General features: G+C 29.6%; 1 protein-coding gene across 1 annotated transcript; it reads right to left on the reverse strand.

Annotated features, from left to right (window-relative positions):
• Positions 1-265: 265 nt before the first annotated feature.
• Positions 266-19,864, reverse strand: LOC136989857 (protein BANP-like). Its single transcript, XM_067288138.1, has 10 exons — positions 19,696-19,864; positions 14,694-14,809; positions 9,652-9,806; positions 9,516-9,523; positions 9,339-9,437; positions 9,189-9,264; positions 8,952-9,115; positions 4,062-4,183; positions 3,738-3,932; positions 266-662 (listed from the first exon to the last, which is right to left on the reverse strand). Exons 1-10 carry the CDS (start codon positions 19,757-19,759, stop codon positions 459-461), a joined length of 1,203 nt encoding a protein of 400 aa, XP_067144239.1. The 5' UTR covers positions 19,760-19,864; the 3' UTR covers positions 266-458.
• Between the last annotated feature and the right edge of the window lie 1,266 nt (positions 19,865-21,130).

Consider the following 21,130-nt stretch of genomic DNA (forward strand, 5'->3'; position numbering starts at 1 on the left):
ACAGCTTTCACCTATAAGCCAATTGACTCAAAAAGTAAATGACCAAGATGAGTGAAGGATCAAAAACAATGTCTTAAATTAAAATTACCTGTAAAGCGTAAACATTGGTCAAATTATTTTCCAGTAACAAATGAAAATAGGGCCCCTAAACTTACCATATTTAGTCTCCATTTTCATTGATATAACATTGATATCTTACACATGTAATTTATATTTAGTACTATTTCAAATTAGTACAAAATATAATAATAATAATTAAAGTTAATTAAAACTCAGAATATTTTTATTACTACTTTAGAAGGATATTTTGTACATAATTTGATTTTGTTGCATATCTCTAATAAAATATTTAAAATTACATTTTGCATCTTAAACTGATTGTAAACATTATACCTATATATAAAATTAATACATAAAATGTTAGAAAAATCTGATAAATTAATAAATATTCTAGATATTTATTCTGTCGAAGATGCTAAAGTGTCTTCGAAAGATGACAGGGCTTCACTCTTGAAGGACAGCTGATTATTGGTGTCGTCCATAGGAGTTGCTAAAAAATGTCCACCGTTCAGGATTTGAATTTGATGAGTCTGTTGTATCTGCACGATTTGTTCAGGAGTGGCTTGTAATACTTGTATTTCTCCATGTGCTGTCTGTATCACCTTAGAGTATTTTATATTATTATTTAATATTCAAAAAAAGAATAAATTTCCAATTATTAAAATAATATATATTCTGTAAACAAGTAACATTCAACAATATTTTTTATATTTTTATCATTGACAGGTTTAATGTGTAATAAAGTATTTGTTTATCAAAAACATTACTCTGATTAATAAAAATGAGAATAAACTTAATTATAATTACTAAATTAAAATATCAGAATAAGATTAATGTACAAAAGGTAATTTTTTAAAGATTATAAATGCACATTTAATCTGATTTTTCTTGAACACAGAGGAATATCTATAAAGTAATTCAACATATCTATCTTGGCATATTTCATTGGGCGAATCTGCAAAATATCTATTTCTTGAAGAAAATTACATTACAATATAAAATAATATTTTTTCCAAAGGTTTCAAGTATTTTGAATAGCTGAATTACTTTCTACTAAATAGCAGTGTAATAGTAGTGTTTTAAAATGATATCTGCAAGTAACATTATATAGAGCAGTGATTTTGAACCTTTCTCTAATTGCAGACCAGTAAAATTATGAATAATATTACGTGGACTGAGTAATTATTTGCAACTACAAATTATGTTTATTTATTAAGCTTATATATGCTTACCTAGAGTTACTGAATGTCCCAAAGTATGTATAGTATCTCTATAGTACTAATTAATTGTCACCCATAATTAACTATGCCAGCGTTAGTACAGTCAAATATTTTTCTGAGGATTTTTGAAATTTTTTTCACAGACTGGCTCCAGTCTATGGAGTGGCAGATGAAAAACACTGGTATAGAAGGCAGTGAAAGTTGAAAATTGTTTCATGTAGTTTGCACAAAAATGCTTATCAGTTATGGTAGCGTGAGACTATACGTAAGTCTACATATCTGAGAGGCTATTGCAAAACTTCAGTGAACTATCCTGTTCATCCATCTTGCAACCTAGATCTTGCTCCTTCCACATAATAATTTTTCAATCTTTTCAAAGATGCAATTCTTAAATTTACAAAATTTAAGAAAATTCTTTAAAAAGGCAATGCATGTAATGTTTCTTCTCACTTGTCTTTTCACAACAGTTCCACATGGAGTCAACCTTTCATTTGAGGCTACTCATCTGCCTCAACATGTAAAAATGTTAAAAGATTCCCCTGGCAATGGCACAATATTAAAAGATATATACATTTAACAAAAAATGTTTGTCCTGGCAATTTTTTATCAAATGCAATTCATAGTAAGAAATTTGAGAATGATGAAGTTATTTCTGAAGTAAAGAGGTGGTTGCAATAGATTGCAGAATAGCATTACTGATACATATAGGTTCTCATGTTTTGATGATATGAAGACAATAGATTTGAAAGAAGACTACATGGAAAAATTGATTCATGGCAGCCAAAGATTTAGGTAATAATACCATGTACTCAAAATTTAATAAAAAAAATTGCTGTGTTACTCTCTGCATAATTACTGTATTTATTTTGTAAGCCACAGGCTTTGAAATTCATTATGGCACATGTTCAAAAGGGCAAAGAAATCCCTTAAAAAAATTTATATTTATTTCAGTGTAATTTCATTTTTCTTATATAACAAAGTTTGACTTTCAATGTTCCTTAATAATATGTCAGCATTTTTAAGGCATTTTATTACTTAAAAATAAAAAATTATATTTTGTACATTCTTACAGAGTGCAGAAACAACTTTGCATCAGGCCAAATTTAACTACTACATTGCAGAAGCAAGATCTGCAATGTAGTAGTTAAATACAAGTGCTCAAGAGAATAGGCAATTGGTAATGTTCAATGGAGCAATCAAAATGCATTCTCAACCTTCTCTTCATGAGGCCAATCCTATCCTGGCTCCTATGAAAGACAGTTGCATATTAATTATATAATGAGCCTCAAAATTAGTACATAACATTTTTTTAATTAAAATATTCAAATGGTAAGTGTTTGGACATTATCCATAATGAGTGGGAAGAAACTTGAGCTTTCTCTGCATGACCTTGGGCACTCACAACAACAAAATTATTATGCTTTTGAACAGTTTAGGTTTGAAAACTAAACTGTTTTCCACTAAAAATGCTATTATTTGAAAACAAACTAAATTATATCCCCCAGAATCAGCTTCCTTTACACAGATGACTGTCTTTGTGCACAAGGCCTTATAGAAATGTCTCACAGTTCCCACACATTTTTGTTCATGTCCAACTGCTTTGTGTTTGAGTATTTTAACCAAACAAAACACATTTTGCAATAATTTTGAGTTGTTTTACCACTCTGATTTAAACTGTGCTGCTATCTTTCATAAAAGCTGAGACAGGGTTTGGCACCATGAGAAAGTGGAGATGCATGTTGACTATGTATGTTGTTAAATAGCTCATTACAGTTACCTATAATCTCATACACTTATATTTAATTAATATGTAGCAGAAGCAAGATATACAATGTTTTTGTATACCACGTACAGACATAAACCTTACTTTAATATGAGTAACTTTATAAACTTCAAAATTTGCTATTAACGAAACTACTGTACTTTGAAGTGAAAAAATTATAAGTAAGGAAAGAAAATTACAATAGACAGAATCAGAATTCAGTTTTGTTATTACTTATTTGTTATTTTGAAATGTCATGAGAAATATTATGTTTAGAAACTCAAACAATTTTTAAAGAACAGAAAAGCAGAATTCAAAATTAAAGAAAAATCATTCAAGAAAAGCGGTTTGATCTTAAGTTTTGATGTCAGTGCATTAATACTTAATAACGTTGTAAAATAGCAGAAAAAAGAAGTTTTTCATAACGATTATTTTATTCAATTAAGTAGATGGTCTAAATCAATTACATGTTGTATAATTATCGACATTCTACACATGAACTAATTTGTAAAATTAATTAGTTATTCACATAATTACTATTTGCAGCAATTTAGCTGTATTAATTTTAAAAATAAAATGAGTATCCTTGATATATTTTCGAAGTTTTCAGAAATTTGAAATCTGTAAATAATTTCATTTATATGTTTTCTAATTAGCATTAAAAAAAATTAGCATAAAAATAAATGAAAAAATACCTGTATATCTGGTATGATTTGTTGCAAATTTTGTTGATCTTCAGATTGCAAAGAAAATTGTAAACAATGTGATGGTAATTGCATCGATTCTCCATTAGATAATTCTTCATTACTGCACAATGTTTCCTCAGGAACAGGGACTGACTTATCCATTGAACTATCAATAGAATCTGGTGATGGGGATAATGCTTGACCCTTAAATAATAAATTTCTCATAAACTTTGGTCTATGCTTTTCATAAATATATTAGAAAGTAAAATTAAATGTTTGTTATGTTAGTTAGCAAACAAATCAAATGAAAACATTGCATATTAAGAACTCTACCTTTGAAAGAAGAGGCAATCCTTTTTGCTTTCTTCTAAATGCAGTACGACACTTGGAATCAAGGTTCTGTTTAATTCTGTTCCATTCATAATTGCTTAAATTAAATTTATGCATGAGATGACCTAAAAAGTAACAGCAATTCAATTTCTGGTGATATAATTTTAAAATATTCATAAAAATGTTAACACTTATTAAAAATTCCAATTTTATAAATAAAACTGCCAATTGAAATTGCTGAAATATTTCATAAGTGCAAATTATTCTTAACTAATAAATATCATAAGTTTCAAGACTCAAGCGGTAACTTAAGATTTTGGAATAACAAAAGTTACCTCTTACATGTAGTAGGATATTACTTTAATTTTATCAAATATACGCTTCTTTTTAGCTATTAGAAACTTTCAAATTAATTCCTAGATTTCATAAATTTTCATAATTTTAACTAAATAATTTACACAATAATTTAATAATAATAAACAAAATCTATATTGTTAAATACAGTATAAATTAGAGATGGGTGAATACTAGAACTCAGAGATCTGTGAATACTTAAATACTAGAAGGTATTTGAAATCTTTGAATATCCCACTGATCAAAAACAAGATTTGAATACAACAAATATTACACCATATGTATAGAAACACCTATGTAACCAGTTGGAAAACGGAAAAACATACATAGAACTGGATTTTCAGTTTATATGATTTCATTTTAAAATACTTATACAATTGTCACACTCATTTCTTTCACTTACATACATATCAAGATGATAATAAACTAAATGCTGTATTTATGTAGATGTATTCAAATGCTTTAAATACTACATAATGTAATGTAATGTCAGAATATAAAAAGTCTTAAATTTCACCTGCTTTATCTTCACAAAATCTTTGAGTTATAATTGCAAACACTTCCTGTTAAATTTAGTTGATAATAATAATATATTAAGAATTAGATAACTGTTTATAATTATAATAATGACGTTTTTGAATTTGCATTCAATATGGTCACCATCAAGGTGGTGACCGTGAGTGTAACACATCAATCTGTTTTCCCTTGGTCTAATGTGTTCCTTACCAAAAGGTAATGTCTCACATTACCTTTTGGTACATTCTATATTCTGTAGCAGGGGTGTTAAGTAACTTCCTTCCTCACCCTGTACATTCAAGTGTTAAGTAGCATTCAATAATCAATTCTGTACAAACTTTACAATTTTAAAATTCATTGAAAATTAATCAATTTGATTTTCAAAATTCTGAACTGTGTATTAATAGAAGAATTAAATAGAATTCTAATGCAAAAACTGTTTTGTTCTAACTATTCCTATTTTTAAGAATTTTTGGTAGAGGATTTTCCCACAGAAAAAGTATTTAAAAAATCAGAACATTTGCTGAAAATGTGCATAATCAAAGATCAGACTTAAGAAATATGTGAGATTAAAAGAAAGTCAATTTGAGCATATTATATAATAATAATATATATCAATTATAGCATTCTGATTAGGCCTATAGATATTTTAACAAGCTTAACTGAAATTTTCTCCATTTAGGTAAACTAATAATACATGGGATGCAATAAAATAGTTTAAAAACAATTACTTTTTAATAAAATAATAATTTAATTTATTGTTAAATAAAAAATTATATATTTTCCAATTTCTCCTTCAAGAATATAAAATTTCCCTATTAATACCTCATCCCCATTTTTTCCAAGTTGACTTGAAAAGTTCCCATTTTAGGAAAAACCCTAACCCTGTTTTCAGTACCACTTGTTTAATTTTCCACAGGAACAGACAAGATTCCGAGTGTTTTCAATTTTTGTTTTCTTAAATAAAAATCTGCAGTCAGTGAAAATGAAAACAATGATTTGTTAATCTGTTGTATTTAAGTTAACAGTATGTAAAAACAAAAACCTATGTTAAAACTCAAAGTCAAAATTAAAAGTTTCATTTCTTAAAATTTAGTATATTATTTTTACTTTTTCTTTTATTTTATCAGCTTATCTATATATACAAATAAATAAAGCAAGTTAAATAATAAATATTAAATAAGATTATTAACTAAATAAGTTGTATTAGGTAATTAAGTTCACTAAGTATTCAAGGTATTCAAATATTCAAAATCTGATTAATATTCAAATTTGAGAAAACTGATATTCACCCATCTCTAGTATAAATGTTAAAGTTTTGACAACTACCTTCTTTGTTAACATTTAAATGTAATCAACATAAAAAGAATAATAATTTTATCTTATTTATACTAAGATCTAATCATTTAAATCATTTTGTTTATTAAAATCTCTTAAAATTAGAGGAATACTTTTAAAATCTTTAAACAAAATGAGATACACAGACTAATTACTTGATCTGTATATCTTGTTTTATTAAAAATTTTGAAAGCATTCCTCTAATTTTAAGAGATTTGAATAAACAAAATAATATTAAATAAAATTGCTGAAAGTTATGAAGAATTTTTAAATCATATATGGAATACAATCATTCAAATATTAAAAATATAAATTTTTGAATTCATAATGTTACTCTTATTATGTAGTCCAATAGCCAATTAACCAAAATGCACATTTAAAATTATTTTAAGAACAAGTTAGAAACAACTACATGTATCAAATATTACAAAACGGTTCCAATAAGCCAATAGAATCACAAATAATAACATGCAACTCTTCTAAACCAATATCAATCTTTTTTTTTTTAAAATAAAAATTTTATATTTTAGGCATAGAAAAGATGAGGCCTAAAATAAACTGCAGTGAGTCAAATGATGTGGGGAATGAATAACCAATAAAGATGTTGGTAGACTACACTTTGTGAGAAATCGCAAGCTCCAGGGGTGTACCTAGGAACCACTTACTCGGCCACAGTCTGCAAAGACCACTCACGTTGTCATTTCGGATGGCTAGAAGGGTAAACACAAGTGGGGAGCACATCAGTAAGTCGACAGATTCTGTTGGAATAAGACAAGTTGACAGGCTTTAACACATAAAAAAACAAAAATTTATTATATTGCTAAACCTAGTATGCAAGACTATCATACAAGAATACAAAAATAGCTGTTCGGCTAACTAGAGCAATTACATGTGCTTACAAGCGGATAATATATATGGTATCTCCAAAGATGGGTAGCTAATCTATCTCTTAGATCGCGGGCCTAAAGGTTTGAGAGGAAAGAAAGTTCACAGTTTCAAGCTTTAAAATACCTCTCAAGTATCTCAGAGAGCTGTATGGGCCAATCAATCTTTTGTGGGAAGCGGCATAAGCCCTGGGTGTCTTGATTCAGGAGACCAAGATGGACACTGACTCAGAAATAGCTTCCTGGAACGATCGTGCCGAGCTTCCGGTGATGAACTCTTTTATACGCTTAGCATGAGAAATGAGTCACCTGATCGTCCGGTGTTTTCATTCTAAGTTGTAGGTGCACAATGACTTGCATTTTTGCCCTGTTGTTTCTTAACGACTTGCTAACTTTCACACCAGATTGTTGACTTTGGCAGTGATATCTGACCCGATTCTCTGCATAGAGAGTTTTTCTCTCAGGGATGTTTATTTTAACTCTCAAAACTAATTTTAACCTTTTACAATTTTATAAAAAATTGGGTCCATAAACCATCAGGCTCACAACTTTATAAATGGGTGTGAATGCAGCACACTACAGAAATATCTTATCTGTCAAACTAATTCTGACAATCAAGGAAGAATTTGGTAGCACAAAATATTGCATCTTCCTGTATGACTCTGCCCCTTGTCATTGTACCAAGATGGTCCCATATAATGTGTCTACAAGCCAACCAATGCCATATGTCATCAGGCTAGAAGACAGCTATAATACTAATAAATTATGAAACAATTTGGTAGTAGTATCAGGTTGTAATCTTATAATGATGTTGTTTGTTTATATAATGTGTCCTTTCTCTATGTTTTGTAAGCATCATTGGCAGTTTAAACTGACACAAATTATTGTTTAGGTAAAAAATTCATACAAGGTAACAGTCCTAATCTTAATCTTATTGAAATTGTCGGCATATTCTGAGCACAAAGAAAGGATCTGAAAGTAAATAGCAACTGCAGTAGTATATTAGAAAAGTTTGTTACTACAAGCTTTAGTTCTTCAAGTATTTTAAAAAAGCATTTCAAATTACTCAAATACTTGAAGAAACTCATTCTGTCTATGTTACAGTCTTGCAAAGCTGTTATTAAGACTTGAGATGGCCCTATGAAGTGTTCAGACCCTATTCAATGAGAAAATTTATATTATGTTTTTCAGGCCTTCTTTGTAAATTATTTTCTGCTTCCATAATTGGAAAAGGAAAGGAAATCACTATACAATTATATAGTGATTTGTAAAATAATGTTTAAATATGCAACTTTGCATATCTGTTAAAAGCATTTTGGTATATATAATAGGGTAATGGAAAATCCATGGCTGCATAGTACACATGAAAACACCATTGTGTACTGTATTAATTAATGCTGTTTTTGCAATTTATGCATATCATTGCATTTTAATATTTTAGTATATTATAAATCTAATTTGATATTCCAGAATTCCTGTTGGTATAGAGTATAAAATTACAGTTAAGACAATCTAACGTTCAAATAAGTGTTGTGTATTATTGTATTGCATTTCAAGATTCATTTTAAATAATTTTATTTTTTATGCAATTTAATGTCTAAACTAATTTTTTATTGCATTCTAAATGATATAAATTTGTATTGTATTTGTAAAAAAATTTTCAAATTTTACAAAAATGAAAGTATTTTTAAAACTATTAGAAGAGAGAAAATTTTGATGATTGTATTTCATATAAAACTTACTTTCTTACATTATATTATGAAATGTATACTATAAATATATGATTCTAATAACAACATACAACGAATTCCATATATCATTAATGGATCAAGTTGTTTCTTTTTATGTTTTCCTGTTCCTGATATATTAGAACATGCTTGAGTTTCTCTATCAAATAAATAATCTAGCAGAGTTAATGCCATTTTCTCTGCAGTATGACAGGTAGTATTAATATGAAATAAGTCTCTGCAAAGAGAATATAAACTTTTAAAAAAAATTGTCAAAGATAACAATAAATTTTGATTGAGAAATTACAGACGTAGGAGAAATATGTGTCCGCACTTTCATGTCCGGATTTGATTCGTCTCCAAGCCAAGAACCATTCGGATAGTCAGCTAAGAATATAAAATTATGTTTAATTTGCCGTTATGCTCATTCACTGTTAATATGAACAATTATGTAGTCATACCTTCAGAATTCAAAGTTATTAATGTAAAATTTGAACCAACAGAAACAGAAGTTGATCCATTATCTACAGAATTAATGCTTTCTGAAGATGCTGAATAATTAAGTTTATATTAACAGATTAAAATTTTTAATAACATGATATAATTAAAAAAATAAATAAATAAACAGGACTACTTACTTGAAGAACTGAAAAAAAGAAAAAGAAAACAATATTATATACTGTTAATTTGTATGAATTTTATAAATTAATAACAAATTAAACAATTTGTAAAATTTTTAAATAAATAAAAATATGTAAAAACCATGACAGATACCTGAGGAAAGGACGATTATTTGATTCTCTCATAAGTGAAGAAAGCATTTCAACCTTTTCTTCTAAAGTTTGACAGAATTCATTAATGCTATCTAATCTCCTCTCAATTGCATCTAATCGTTCACATACAACTTGATTGAAATTCAATAATAATCTCTGCAATAATTTTTCATACTTATATTATTAAATTATTCTTAAAAATTATTAAAATCTATTATTAAATTAAGTACAGTATATTCTGATTGATGTTAATTATCATTCCTTAGCATGTAATTTTATGTAATGGTGTGACAGTCATTGATTATATTATGATGAATCAGTGTGTCATTATCAATTGTAAAAGATATCATTAACAATTTGTTACATGTAAAGTTAATAAAAGTACTCCTTACAATGCTGGTCTGGAGCACTCCTAAGCATTGTAAGAAAAGCCTCAATCTTTCTGCCCTTCAGCTTCTTATCTTTAGAACCTTATGTTATTTGCAAAAATGTAAGGTCCGCTTGCATTTTTTGGCTCTTTAGAACAGCACAGAGGCTGAAGTGCAGCAAGACTGCAACTTTTCCACAGTGCTGAAGATCTGCATCTTAAATGGTAGCTAGTCTGAACTTTAACCCCTTCTAGAGCTGAAATAATGCATTTAAAGAGCAATGTTTACAAAACAGAACATTTTTAGATTCCTAAGGCTTCTAGAAATGTAGTAAATATCTTGCCACTATGCCCAACACCATATATATGCAAATACATTCTTTTTTATCTTCTTAATATAAGTATTAAAAAAAAACAAAATTATATAACATCAAAGATAATTATTTTCTTCATTTATCTTTAATTAAGAACTCTACAATTAATATTCACAGTCCCAGTTGCAAAGAATGATAATTTTCTATCATTAATGAATATAATATTCTGAAAAGAAAATAAAACAAATTCAATTCATGAAAATATGGATAAATATTTAAATTTTTAGGAACACATGAAAATACTTGATTTATTTTGTTACATAAAATATTGTATGCATTTATATATGATTAAATCAGAGTCATTTTACACCTAAAAATATAAGAAAAAATTTTTTTAACCAATGACAAACCAAAATTTTATATCTTTTAATTTATTCCAAACTTTTAAAAATAAAACTATAAATTCTTACTTAAACGATTATTAAATTTTATTATTTTTTTCCTGAATAAATTTATATGAAGGAGCTTTCTTAAGTATGATTAAAGTTAATCTTACATGCTTTAAACAAACTAACAGTAAACAATCATTCTTTAAGTTAAATATAATTGTTAAATAATAAGACTATCATATTATATATTTTATTTAATGTGATGATTAATAAAGCAAACTAATTACAGAATTCGACTGACTGTTATTTTCCATCAAACTGAAGAATTAGATTTTTAATAATTTAAAACAGTCTGTATAATTTTTTATCAGGTTTAACTGAAGTATTTATAAATTTTCATATCTAATTGAAGTTCTATTTGTTTGGTTTATCAAAGAATAAGTAATCATGGTTTATAATATTACTTAAAAGAACTGATGTTTGGATAAATCCATATCTCTTCCTCCCTGGGCCATCACGAGAGAGAGGTTCCCACAAGTTTGCAAGAAATTTAGAGGCCTGTAGTGATTTTTAAACCCATAAATTTATGCTATTTTTACTAATAGAAAACAGAATCTTTAAGACTGCTATTTATTTTACTAATAAATAACATTTTACGCATTTCATTTCATCAAAAAAAATAAGAAAAGCAAAAAGGAGTCTGCTATATCATCCAACCCCATACCGTGCTTTTGACTACCCTGCTTTCTCCATTTGTCTGAATTTCTCATGTACTTGCAAAACAGTTTTCTAAATATCAAATTAGAATAAACTGCAATATATTCAATTTTATTTTCCATTTAAACTTTTTAAATTCAAAAAATTTTTTCCTGTGGATGTGAATCATTCACATCCATGTCTCAACAGAATACATTTGAGAAATAATGTGCTAAAAATAATTACTGGTTTAACTGTATCTTCCTTGTCTTTGACCAATGAAGTTAAATTTATGGTAAACAACTGCCATATTACATTGGTCTATATTAATGATAGTAACTACTAATTAAATTTCAAGTAATTGGCCTAGATATAGGTATTAGGCACCATCTCTTGATACATTTAATTATTAATTTAGACAATTCTGGAAGAAAAGAATCGGCCCAAAGTGGGACTTAAATCCACAGCTCTTGCTTACTATGTAGTCACATCACCAGTTACACTATCTGGTGCTCTGTCTGATCTTTATTTCCCAGAACCATTAATTTAGATATAACCATACTGGTTACTCATGATGCCAACTGGGTATGAATCAGTGCCCAGAGCCTATAACTCCCACTAAGACACTCAGTTGGCAATTGCTTTCTTTACTCCAGATTTGTAAATATATATGTTATGGACAAAGTGATTAATACGGGCATTATGAATAATGACCAACAAAATCGGGCATTGTAATAAATTTCAACAATTTATCAAATTGACCGGTCATTATGAATACTGCTACCACCTAGTCGGGCAAAGTGATAATAACACGTTGAAGAGTGATCATCCGACATACACTAGCCAATCAGAACTTACATCTTAGTTGCGCATGCATATTGCATTTAGTACTGAATTTTAAATTTATGTGACCAGTAGTTAATCTTTCTTCTTTGACAAAAGTAACAACATGGAGGAATCATTAAGTGATATGAATAATCGCTTCAACAACCGATTAAACGAGTTAATAGCAGAAAAAGGTGAGAACAATCAAATTTTTACAAAATCAGCATATTTGTCAATGATAGAAAAAGTGAAACAGTCAAAAATGAAAGTTACTTCTAAGTTACCGGAAGAATATCAGTGTTTACATAGATATGACATTGTATCTATCGGAAATTTAGAAAAATTAATTATGCTTGTAAAAGAAGGTAATGTGATTAAATATTACGTTCACACAGAAGAAATATTTCAGATATTGCACGATGCCCATATCGCTATTGGACATGGTGGTAGAAACCGTATGGAAAAAGAATTAAGTACAAAATATAAAAATATTACAAGGGAGATGATTGTAATTTATTTGAACTTGTGTGAAATCTGTCAGAAAAAACAGAATGTTCCTAAGAAAGGCTTGGTAGTTAAACCGATTTTATGTAATAAAATGAACTCAAGATGTCAGGTCAATCTTATATATATGCAGTCGCAAGCCAATGAGGATTATAAATTTATACTCGTATATCAAGACCATCTAACTAAATTTGTTCAACTATGACCATTAAAAACCAAAAGGGCTGAAGATGTAGCCTATGTTCTTTTAGACATTTTTACAATTTTCGGTGCACCGAGTATTCTACAAAGCAATAACAGCAGAGAATTCGCCAATAATGTCATCAAAGAAATGTGTAATATGTGGCCCGAGTTAAAAATGGTGCATGGAAAGCCCAGGCACTCACAAAGTCAGGGTTCAGTAGAAAGATGTAATCAAGACGTAGAAAATATGCTTAGTTCTTGATTGGAAACTAACAACATTAACAAATGGTCTGAAGGATTACGTTTTGTACAACTGACGAATAATCGAGAGCATCATACTGGTATAAATTGCAGCCCTTATGAGGCCATGTTTGGAGCAAAGTTAAAAGTTGGACTAAAGAATTTTATACCCAACGAATCGTTGACCAATGTTAATACGGAGGAGGATCTAGAGAGACTTTTAAAACTATCGACAAAGTAAGTCAAAGTTGTTCAAACTGAAAGTTCAGGTACCGTCCAAGAAAACATTATAAAAGATTATTCGATAATGCCATCCTCACATAGCAATATAACTGATGAAGTTCAAAGATCTACATCGTCTTCACATGAAAAAAATCTAAACCAGGATGCTATTAGTATTACAGAATTGATGAGTGAAGAAGAAACAATCCAAACAATCGATCCAAAAATAGAAGAAAAAATAAAAAATGTAAAACAAGGGAGATGGCTTTGTTAAATCTTAAAAAGCAAGCAGAAAAAATGATTGGTACATCAAATTCCAAATACACAGCAGCTAATGTTGGTGATACAATAAGGATTCGTGTACCTGATGTAGATCGAGCCCGCATTGATGGAAATAATATTTTAGGTGTCGTTGTTGTGGTTAAAGATAAAAACCAATTTACTGTTTGTAAAGAAAACTTCATTTCTGTTGAAGATGTACCAGGTGAAGAAATTTCACTTAGAGAATGTGCAAGAATGTCATCAATTTCTGGAGGTCAAGGCTATAGTTGATGCTGCTGCAAAATTGGTTGCAAATCTAATAGATGCAAATGCTACAAAGAATGGCCTTTTTGTGCTCTCAGAGTGGTAAAAAACCTAAAACCACAAATAAAAAATAAAAAAAATTTAAAAAATGCTACAAAGAAAAAAAATTGTGTAATTCCAAATGTCATCAAAATCTTAATTGCTCAAATAAATAAACTAAAAAACATTTAATATTTTATATAATTTATACCAAAAATAAAACTCCAGAAGTTTCCTGTAAATTGATTTTTTTAATTAAGCATAAATTTGTTAATAAATACTTTTTGTTAATATTAGTTTAATTAATATAGTTAATAGTACTTTGAAATAATTTACAAAAAATAAATATTTCTAAATGAAATAAGTGGAGTTTTTTTTAATCAAATTTAAAATTCGGTACTAAACACAATATGCACATGCAACTGAGTGCCGATTGGCTAGCGTATGTCGGATGATCACTCCTCAACATATTATCATCACTTTGCCCGACTAGGTGGTAGCAGTATTCATAATGACCGGTCAATTTGATAAATGAATGAATATTTATCACACTGCCCGCCCTTTTTGGTCATTATTCATAATGCCCAATTAATCACTTTGTCCATAACATATACAGTAATAATTTGGCTTTAATCTAAAAATTGGGCTTGTGGATGTTTATGTTTAAATTTATGGCACGTAAGTAATCTTACAATAAAGATAAACCCTGCTTGATTTATTTTTAATTAAAATTTCAAACCTGTATTGATTGATGTGGACTTAATTCATCCATCCATGGTGAACTTGCTTCCATTCCCTGAATGTCATTCTGTCCGGATCCATCACTTATAACATCCTGATGATCAAGAAGTGCATCTAGAATTTAAAAATTTACTTCAATTTGAGAAGTGATGCAATACAAAATTATAATAATAAAGCAATAAGTTTCTAGTAAAATAAGCTATTTAAGTATCATAATATCATTCTGTACAACTGCAATAAATGTTAACAATAGTTATAGGCTACAAAAATTTCCTCAAATTATCTAATAATTGTATATTTAAATGAGTAAAAAATGTTTAATTTTTCTATATTTATAATAGTCATAAATTTCTTAATTTTTATAGATATTCCTAATTCATTACATTTGAATTACAGATTTGTTCATTTTGAACCATGTAAGCAACTGTCTTTGTGCATACTTCCATTTTATTCTTTTCTAACTTTTGAAATATTATGATTTTTAATGTTTCACTCCACATATATAGTAGACCAATTTTCAGGGCTATAGCTTATTTAGTTCCAGATTAATAAATCTGGTGACCTAGAATTATGAGATGGGGTCAAAATGATTCTATATAGATTCAGAAGCTTGTTTCCATGCTCCAAAGATGTTCATTTTCCTTTTTCTCCCATATTATTATTTTTGTTATAGAGGGCAACACTCATTTTGATACACTGGGACAAAACTTTCGTGCTCACTGGAGTCACAGGATATTTCAATCCAGTGCCATCCAAACAAACATATGCTCATTTATTGAAAATTGCATTACCAGTTACATGCTCAGAAAATATGTCTATCAATGAATAGCTTTTTTCAAGTAAAGTTAGATGTCCTTTTATGCAATACATAACCAACAAGACAGAAGTCTGGCATCAAATGTTGATTAACAGTTTATGTGGATTTCAAGTATCCTTTAAATGGAATCCCATACACAGGAAAAGATAACCACCGTCCTTCAGACAATAAGGTCAGAGAAATATTAAAAGCCAGTAAAATTAGTCTAGTTTGTACAGTGAATCATACAAGAGAAGTGCCAACATGAGTGAAAAAATTTGGCACTTCTCTTCTTGCAAAATACTTCAGTAAGGTTATTGCATTAACTCTATTGAAGCATGAGGATGTAACAATGACAGTTCATCAGAGAGAAAAAAACATGAATGATGGCCAATGAATGACTTCAAGTTACTGGACCTGGCTGCAACAACAAATGCCAGTATTCTGTACAGGCAGAGTATGAGTAAAAAAATTTCCCAAAGAAAATTCATTATCTAACTGTGCAAGGAGTTGTAAGAGAACCATCTAGAAATCCAAAAAAACTATCCGCATCACAATATCTCTTATCACAAATCCAAGGCCATCCAAAATCAAGAAAACAAACAGTACCAGACAGAATACAGTAAAGGCAATAAAACTGTGGATATATGTAATGTTTGTTCAAAGTTCATCTACAGAACCTGCTTGGGAACAAAACTACAAGTTATTAGATGCAGCACAATATTCAAAAAAATAATGTAATAAATTTTTTAATATGATAAGTATTATCTGCATTATTTTGATTTGTGATCAATAAAAGTTCAGAATGGAATAAGAGTAATAAAGACATATGAAACAGACAAATTAAAATGATGATTATTATTTGCTTCCTATTGTAGGCAGGCAATATTCATCATTTTACTTGAAATAAGAGCATTTGAGATTTTATTTCCAATTTAAAACCTATCAAATTTTCTGAAAGGGTCAAAATTACCCCATTCAGTGATTTTATGTAAGTATATATTTGTTAATGACATGATTTAAATTACAAAGAAGTGACCTTTCAGCAGTTAAAAGAATTTCATTTAAAATTAATTTTTCAATATTAATGCAGATTAGTAGTAAAAAAGACATAAGAAAGGATTGAAAGATTGATGTCTTTTTTATTAAAGAGATCATTTAAAATATAAATATTTAAAGACAAATCAAATTAAAAAATATTATGTTAGAATTACATATAAAATTTTATCTAAGGAAAAACAGTAAATTTTCATACACACAGACACCAAAGATCAGACCTAAATCACTGAAATCTCATATGAGTAACAATAACTTTTACATCTCTTTTTTTATCTGTAAATTTTTGTTTTTTCTAAAAACATATTCAGTAGTGAGGTTGAGGCCGAAGTTTTAAACACAAAAATGTGTACGTTGTACGTTCAATGCCACTTTCCTGTAAGCCTAGAAGTTTGGCAATGGCGTCTGGAATGTCAAGCATAATTCCACTGACTTTCCAAGCACCATTGTCAAACGTCTAGGCTTACAGGAAAGCAGTGCTGAACGTCTGACTTACACGTTTTTGCGTTTAAAACTTCGGCCTCAACCTCACTAATATATGCAGAAAAAGTTGGATTGAGATAGAAAAAAGAAAATTATAGCAAGATTAAATATCTGTTTATGTTTGAAAATGCAAACATTACATACTTTCTAGTGCTTTAATTTATATGAATCAAACAATCTCCATCATTTCATAGGTAATGAAAAAGTCAACATCTCCATACTACTTGCATATTTAACACTAACTTTAATATTTCAAAGTTCAAAACTTAAAATTATTTAAATTGCTAATGTCTTTGGCATTCAAATATCATATTTAAATAAGATATTATTCTGTCCTATCTCACTTAATGATGCTTGATAATAGTGTAAAGTAGACCTATGCTGAAAATATTTATGATTTAGATAATTAAAAAATACACTTACGTAAAACCAGATAACCGGAGTGATTAGTATTCGGGTCGCAAACGTTTTCGTAGCCTCTTCTAGGCTCTTCTTCAGGCTTAGTAGTAATAAATTCGAATATATTCCTTTTTGAAAGAAACGAGTTTCGAATTCCGTCACGTGAAAACGTTCCAACATATTTTTTAAACGAAACGATCTCACTTTGCTATGGAGAGAGTCATTTCCTGGTGGCAGTTTAATACGGAATATAGACATGGGAAATATCCCATTTCTCTTACATGTCAAAAGGAACTCCAGTTTGGCCCTTGCCTTGGTTAGGGCTATTACTACTTTGCGATAATTACGTAAGTGTATTTTTTGATTGAATCACCGGTGTGTAAGGAAGATTGAATTTAGATAATTTTTAAGTTTTATGCTTCTAAATATTAAAAGTAATTTTAAAATTAAATTGTGCATCTTCATAATTCAAAACAAAAGCTTTTTTAACCAATTACAAGAAATTACAAATGATCTTACCGAATATTTCATAATTTATACATATTTACAATATGAAAACCATATTTAAACAATTCTTTAATCAAATTACCTTATTAAAACTTGAAATTTTAACAAAATTAAAATTTCAAGTGAAGTGCAATATTATTATTTTTCTGAAACTCATTGAAGCATTATAGTAAAATAATATACATACATGACACCTCTTAGTGCTCTCAGAGTAGAAAGAGGCCTATTCTACTAAACTGCATCACAAAATATATATAGGGTGGGCCTGCGAGCTCTGGTAATGTCCCAATCATCTCATTCAGAAGTGTAATTGTATTGTCATGTATATATATATATATATATATATATATATACAGGGTGGGCCAGCGAAAACGAAACGGCAGAGTGTTCGTGTTCGTCCAAGCAAAGCGCTCGGACAGGTCGATCTTTTGCTCGAGGGGACATCTTTTGCAATAAAGTTTTTGCAATTCTGAATATTAACTAAACAAACATTTTTTTCAAAATAAATGTTTGTTTAGTTAATACAAAATAAATGAGTTTTTAAAATTTTTTGTTGTCTTTTGTATTCAGAATCGCAAAAACTTTATTGCAAAAGATGTCCCCTCGAGCAAAAGATCGACCTGTCCGAGCGCTTTGCTTGGACGAACACGAACACTCTGCCGTTTCGTTTTCGCTGGCCCACCCTGTATATATATATATATATATATACATGACAATACAATTACACTTCTGAATGAGATGATTGGGACATTACCAGAGCTGCAGGCCATACCCATAGAAGCAAAAAGTCAAAGGAACCATACATCTACATGTGATCCTCGGTGAGATACGGCTCCCCGAAATCAGCCTACTTCCCAGTCGTATACAATCAGGAATCACATTTAACTACCGTATTTAGCCCATGCAACTACACCAGCTTTGAGTAACCTAATTGACTGTTCACGAAGTACACAATGTTATATAGTTTCAGAGGATGTGGAGTTTGCCCTCACATGGACACCAAGGTGCTTGCTATTGCTCACATCAAAGCACAAGACTACATACGAAACATCAGATCTATCGTTTGCCTCAACCAACATGGAGAACGAATAGTAGTACCGGTGCACGGTAAAAACTGACCTTTGATGCTGAATATCTCACAAGTGTACGGTTCCAGCAACTATTTTGCTCGTACAGGGAAATCTACTCCTTCGGGCAAGATTTGCAGCTCCGAAAATGCCTCATCTTCTTCATTCAGAGCTGCATTTACTGTAGTAAATATAAAACCTTTCGGTTAATGTTACCCAAGGTATCGAGATGGCGGCTCGTCTCTGATCCCAGCAATCAGAAGAAAGAAAACAGTAGGGATGCACGTTCTAACCTAACCTATTCTAATAAATTACCATAATTATTAGAATAGGTTAGGTTAGGTTAGAACGTGCGTCCCCACTGTTTTCTTTCTTCTGATTGCTGGGATCAGAGATGAGCCGCCATCTCGATACCTTGGGTAAAATTAACCAACCTTTCTGTTCAACCGTGTTATAACTGAGATAATTAATTGCAAATCTCAGGTATTATGTTGCTTTTTCTTTCAGTTTTTAGTGTGAAATGTAAATTATAGCTTCATATTTACTTTTATCGTCAACAACTGTTCATTAATCTGAATTTAAGTGCGATTTATATCTCATATTATCTCGAAGGAGTTAAAATATTTACATTAAACAAATTACTGATGCATAAATGAAAGGAAATTCTAAAGACATAAGTAAGATTATCTCACCCGCTTCGTATCTCATTTCTGTTTCCTGTAAAATGGACAAGTCTTTTTGGTGAAACGATGTCATTTGCTTATTTTATTGTTACATTTATAATCTTTATGTTTAGACACTTCAACGCACTTGACTATTGACTGCCATGTTTGTTTTGAGAAGGTTGTTCCGGTCACGTGACTACTGGGTTTCTTCCGCCTGGTGTCGAAATCTTGAAACTAGCAAAATAAAAAATATGTGTGGAATAAAAATATATGTAATTTCTTTGTTTAAAGTTTAAAATTATCTATAAAGTTTAAAATTAATAATTGAAAATTTTATCCATTTCTGAAATTATTTTGTCAAAAATTTTATAGTTCTTCCAACATTTAACGGCCGGATTAGGGTTACCAAATAATCTGGGGACCTATTCTGAATTGTATGGTTAAGCTATGATATCCACTTTTATCTAAACTTTTCCACCAACAAAACTATTACTCGAATAATTCGAGTCGAATTAAAAAACCCTCTAAACCTGCTGTCAAGTGAGTAGGTCAAATAACTTGTTTCTAATCGCTGTGTACATTGTGGCAAGCTCGAAACGCTGTCTCTGCAATGAAATTTTTCTGAACTGTAGTCTACTCGATCTGTAAACCGCCGTCGGCCTCTAAACGTTCTCTCTGCAATCAGCTGCCAGTGTTCAGGAAACGAAACCGATTGGCCACTGGTAGGCCTTAATTCGTTGTGTAAAAGTGTGCAAAGAAAAGGAAGAGTTTTAAACACTTCAAGAAAACCCGAAAACTCTACGCGGTGTGCCTGTTGATGAAGCACGAACCCGCGACCAGTGTTCAGTGGTTTTATCCACTCGACCAATAGTCAGCTCCATAAATAAAAGAATAATACAATATAAGCCAACGTCTTCATTTTATTTTATATGCACAATAATATTGTAAGAATTCCTCTTCTACTTCTGAATATGAAAAAGTAGAAACTATGCTCAGTATAAGATGATTATGTTCAAGGCAATTTCTCTCTATCTTAGGCTGTGGTATAAGTTCTTTCAGTTACCAAATAAATATAAGCCATACATTCTATTAAAAAGTTTAAATAAAGTTTAAGAGTAATGAATAAAACGAAGCAATTGCAAATAATATTAACAATTCGAATTTCAGTGACTAACAACCTTTTTTATCGAATGATTTTTCTATTTTACTGTTGCCAGTTCTTTGACTTAGAATAAACAGTAAAGGCAGAGTCGAAAGATATACTGGTTCCTCAGTTACCAATAACTCTAATGCTACGAAAGTGGAGTAATAAATTTTTCTGCCACTTCGAGCGCTGTAGTCTCTTTGCAGCAAAAGTTTGGTCACAGTGGATAGATATACCGGTTCTTCAGCTGCATTTTAAAGTAGAGTTAATGTATCTTATGAGATGGTTTAATTCAAACATTGTGAATTCAACCATTCT

This window comes from Centruroides vittatus, unplaced genomic scaffold (genome assembly GCF_030686945.1).
Source record: "Centruroides vittatus isolate TY-2023 unplaced genomic scaffold, ASM3068694v2 scaffold_769, whole genome shotgun sequence".
Classification (NCBI taxonomy): domain Eukaryota; kingdom Metazoa; phylum Arthropoda; class Arachnida; order Scorpiones; family Buthidae; genus Centruroides; species Centruroides vittatus.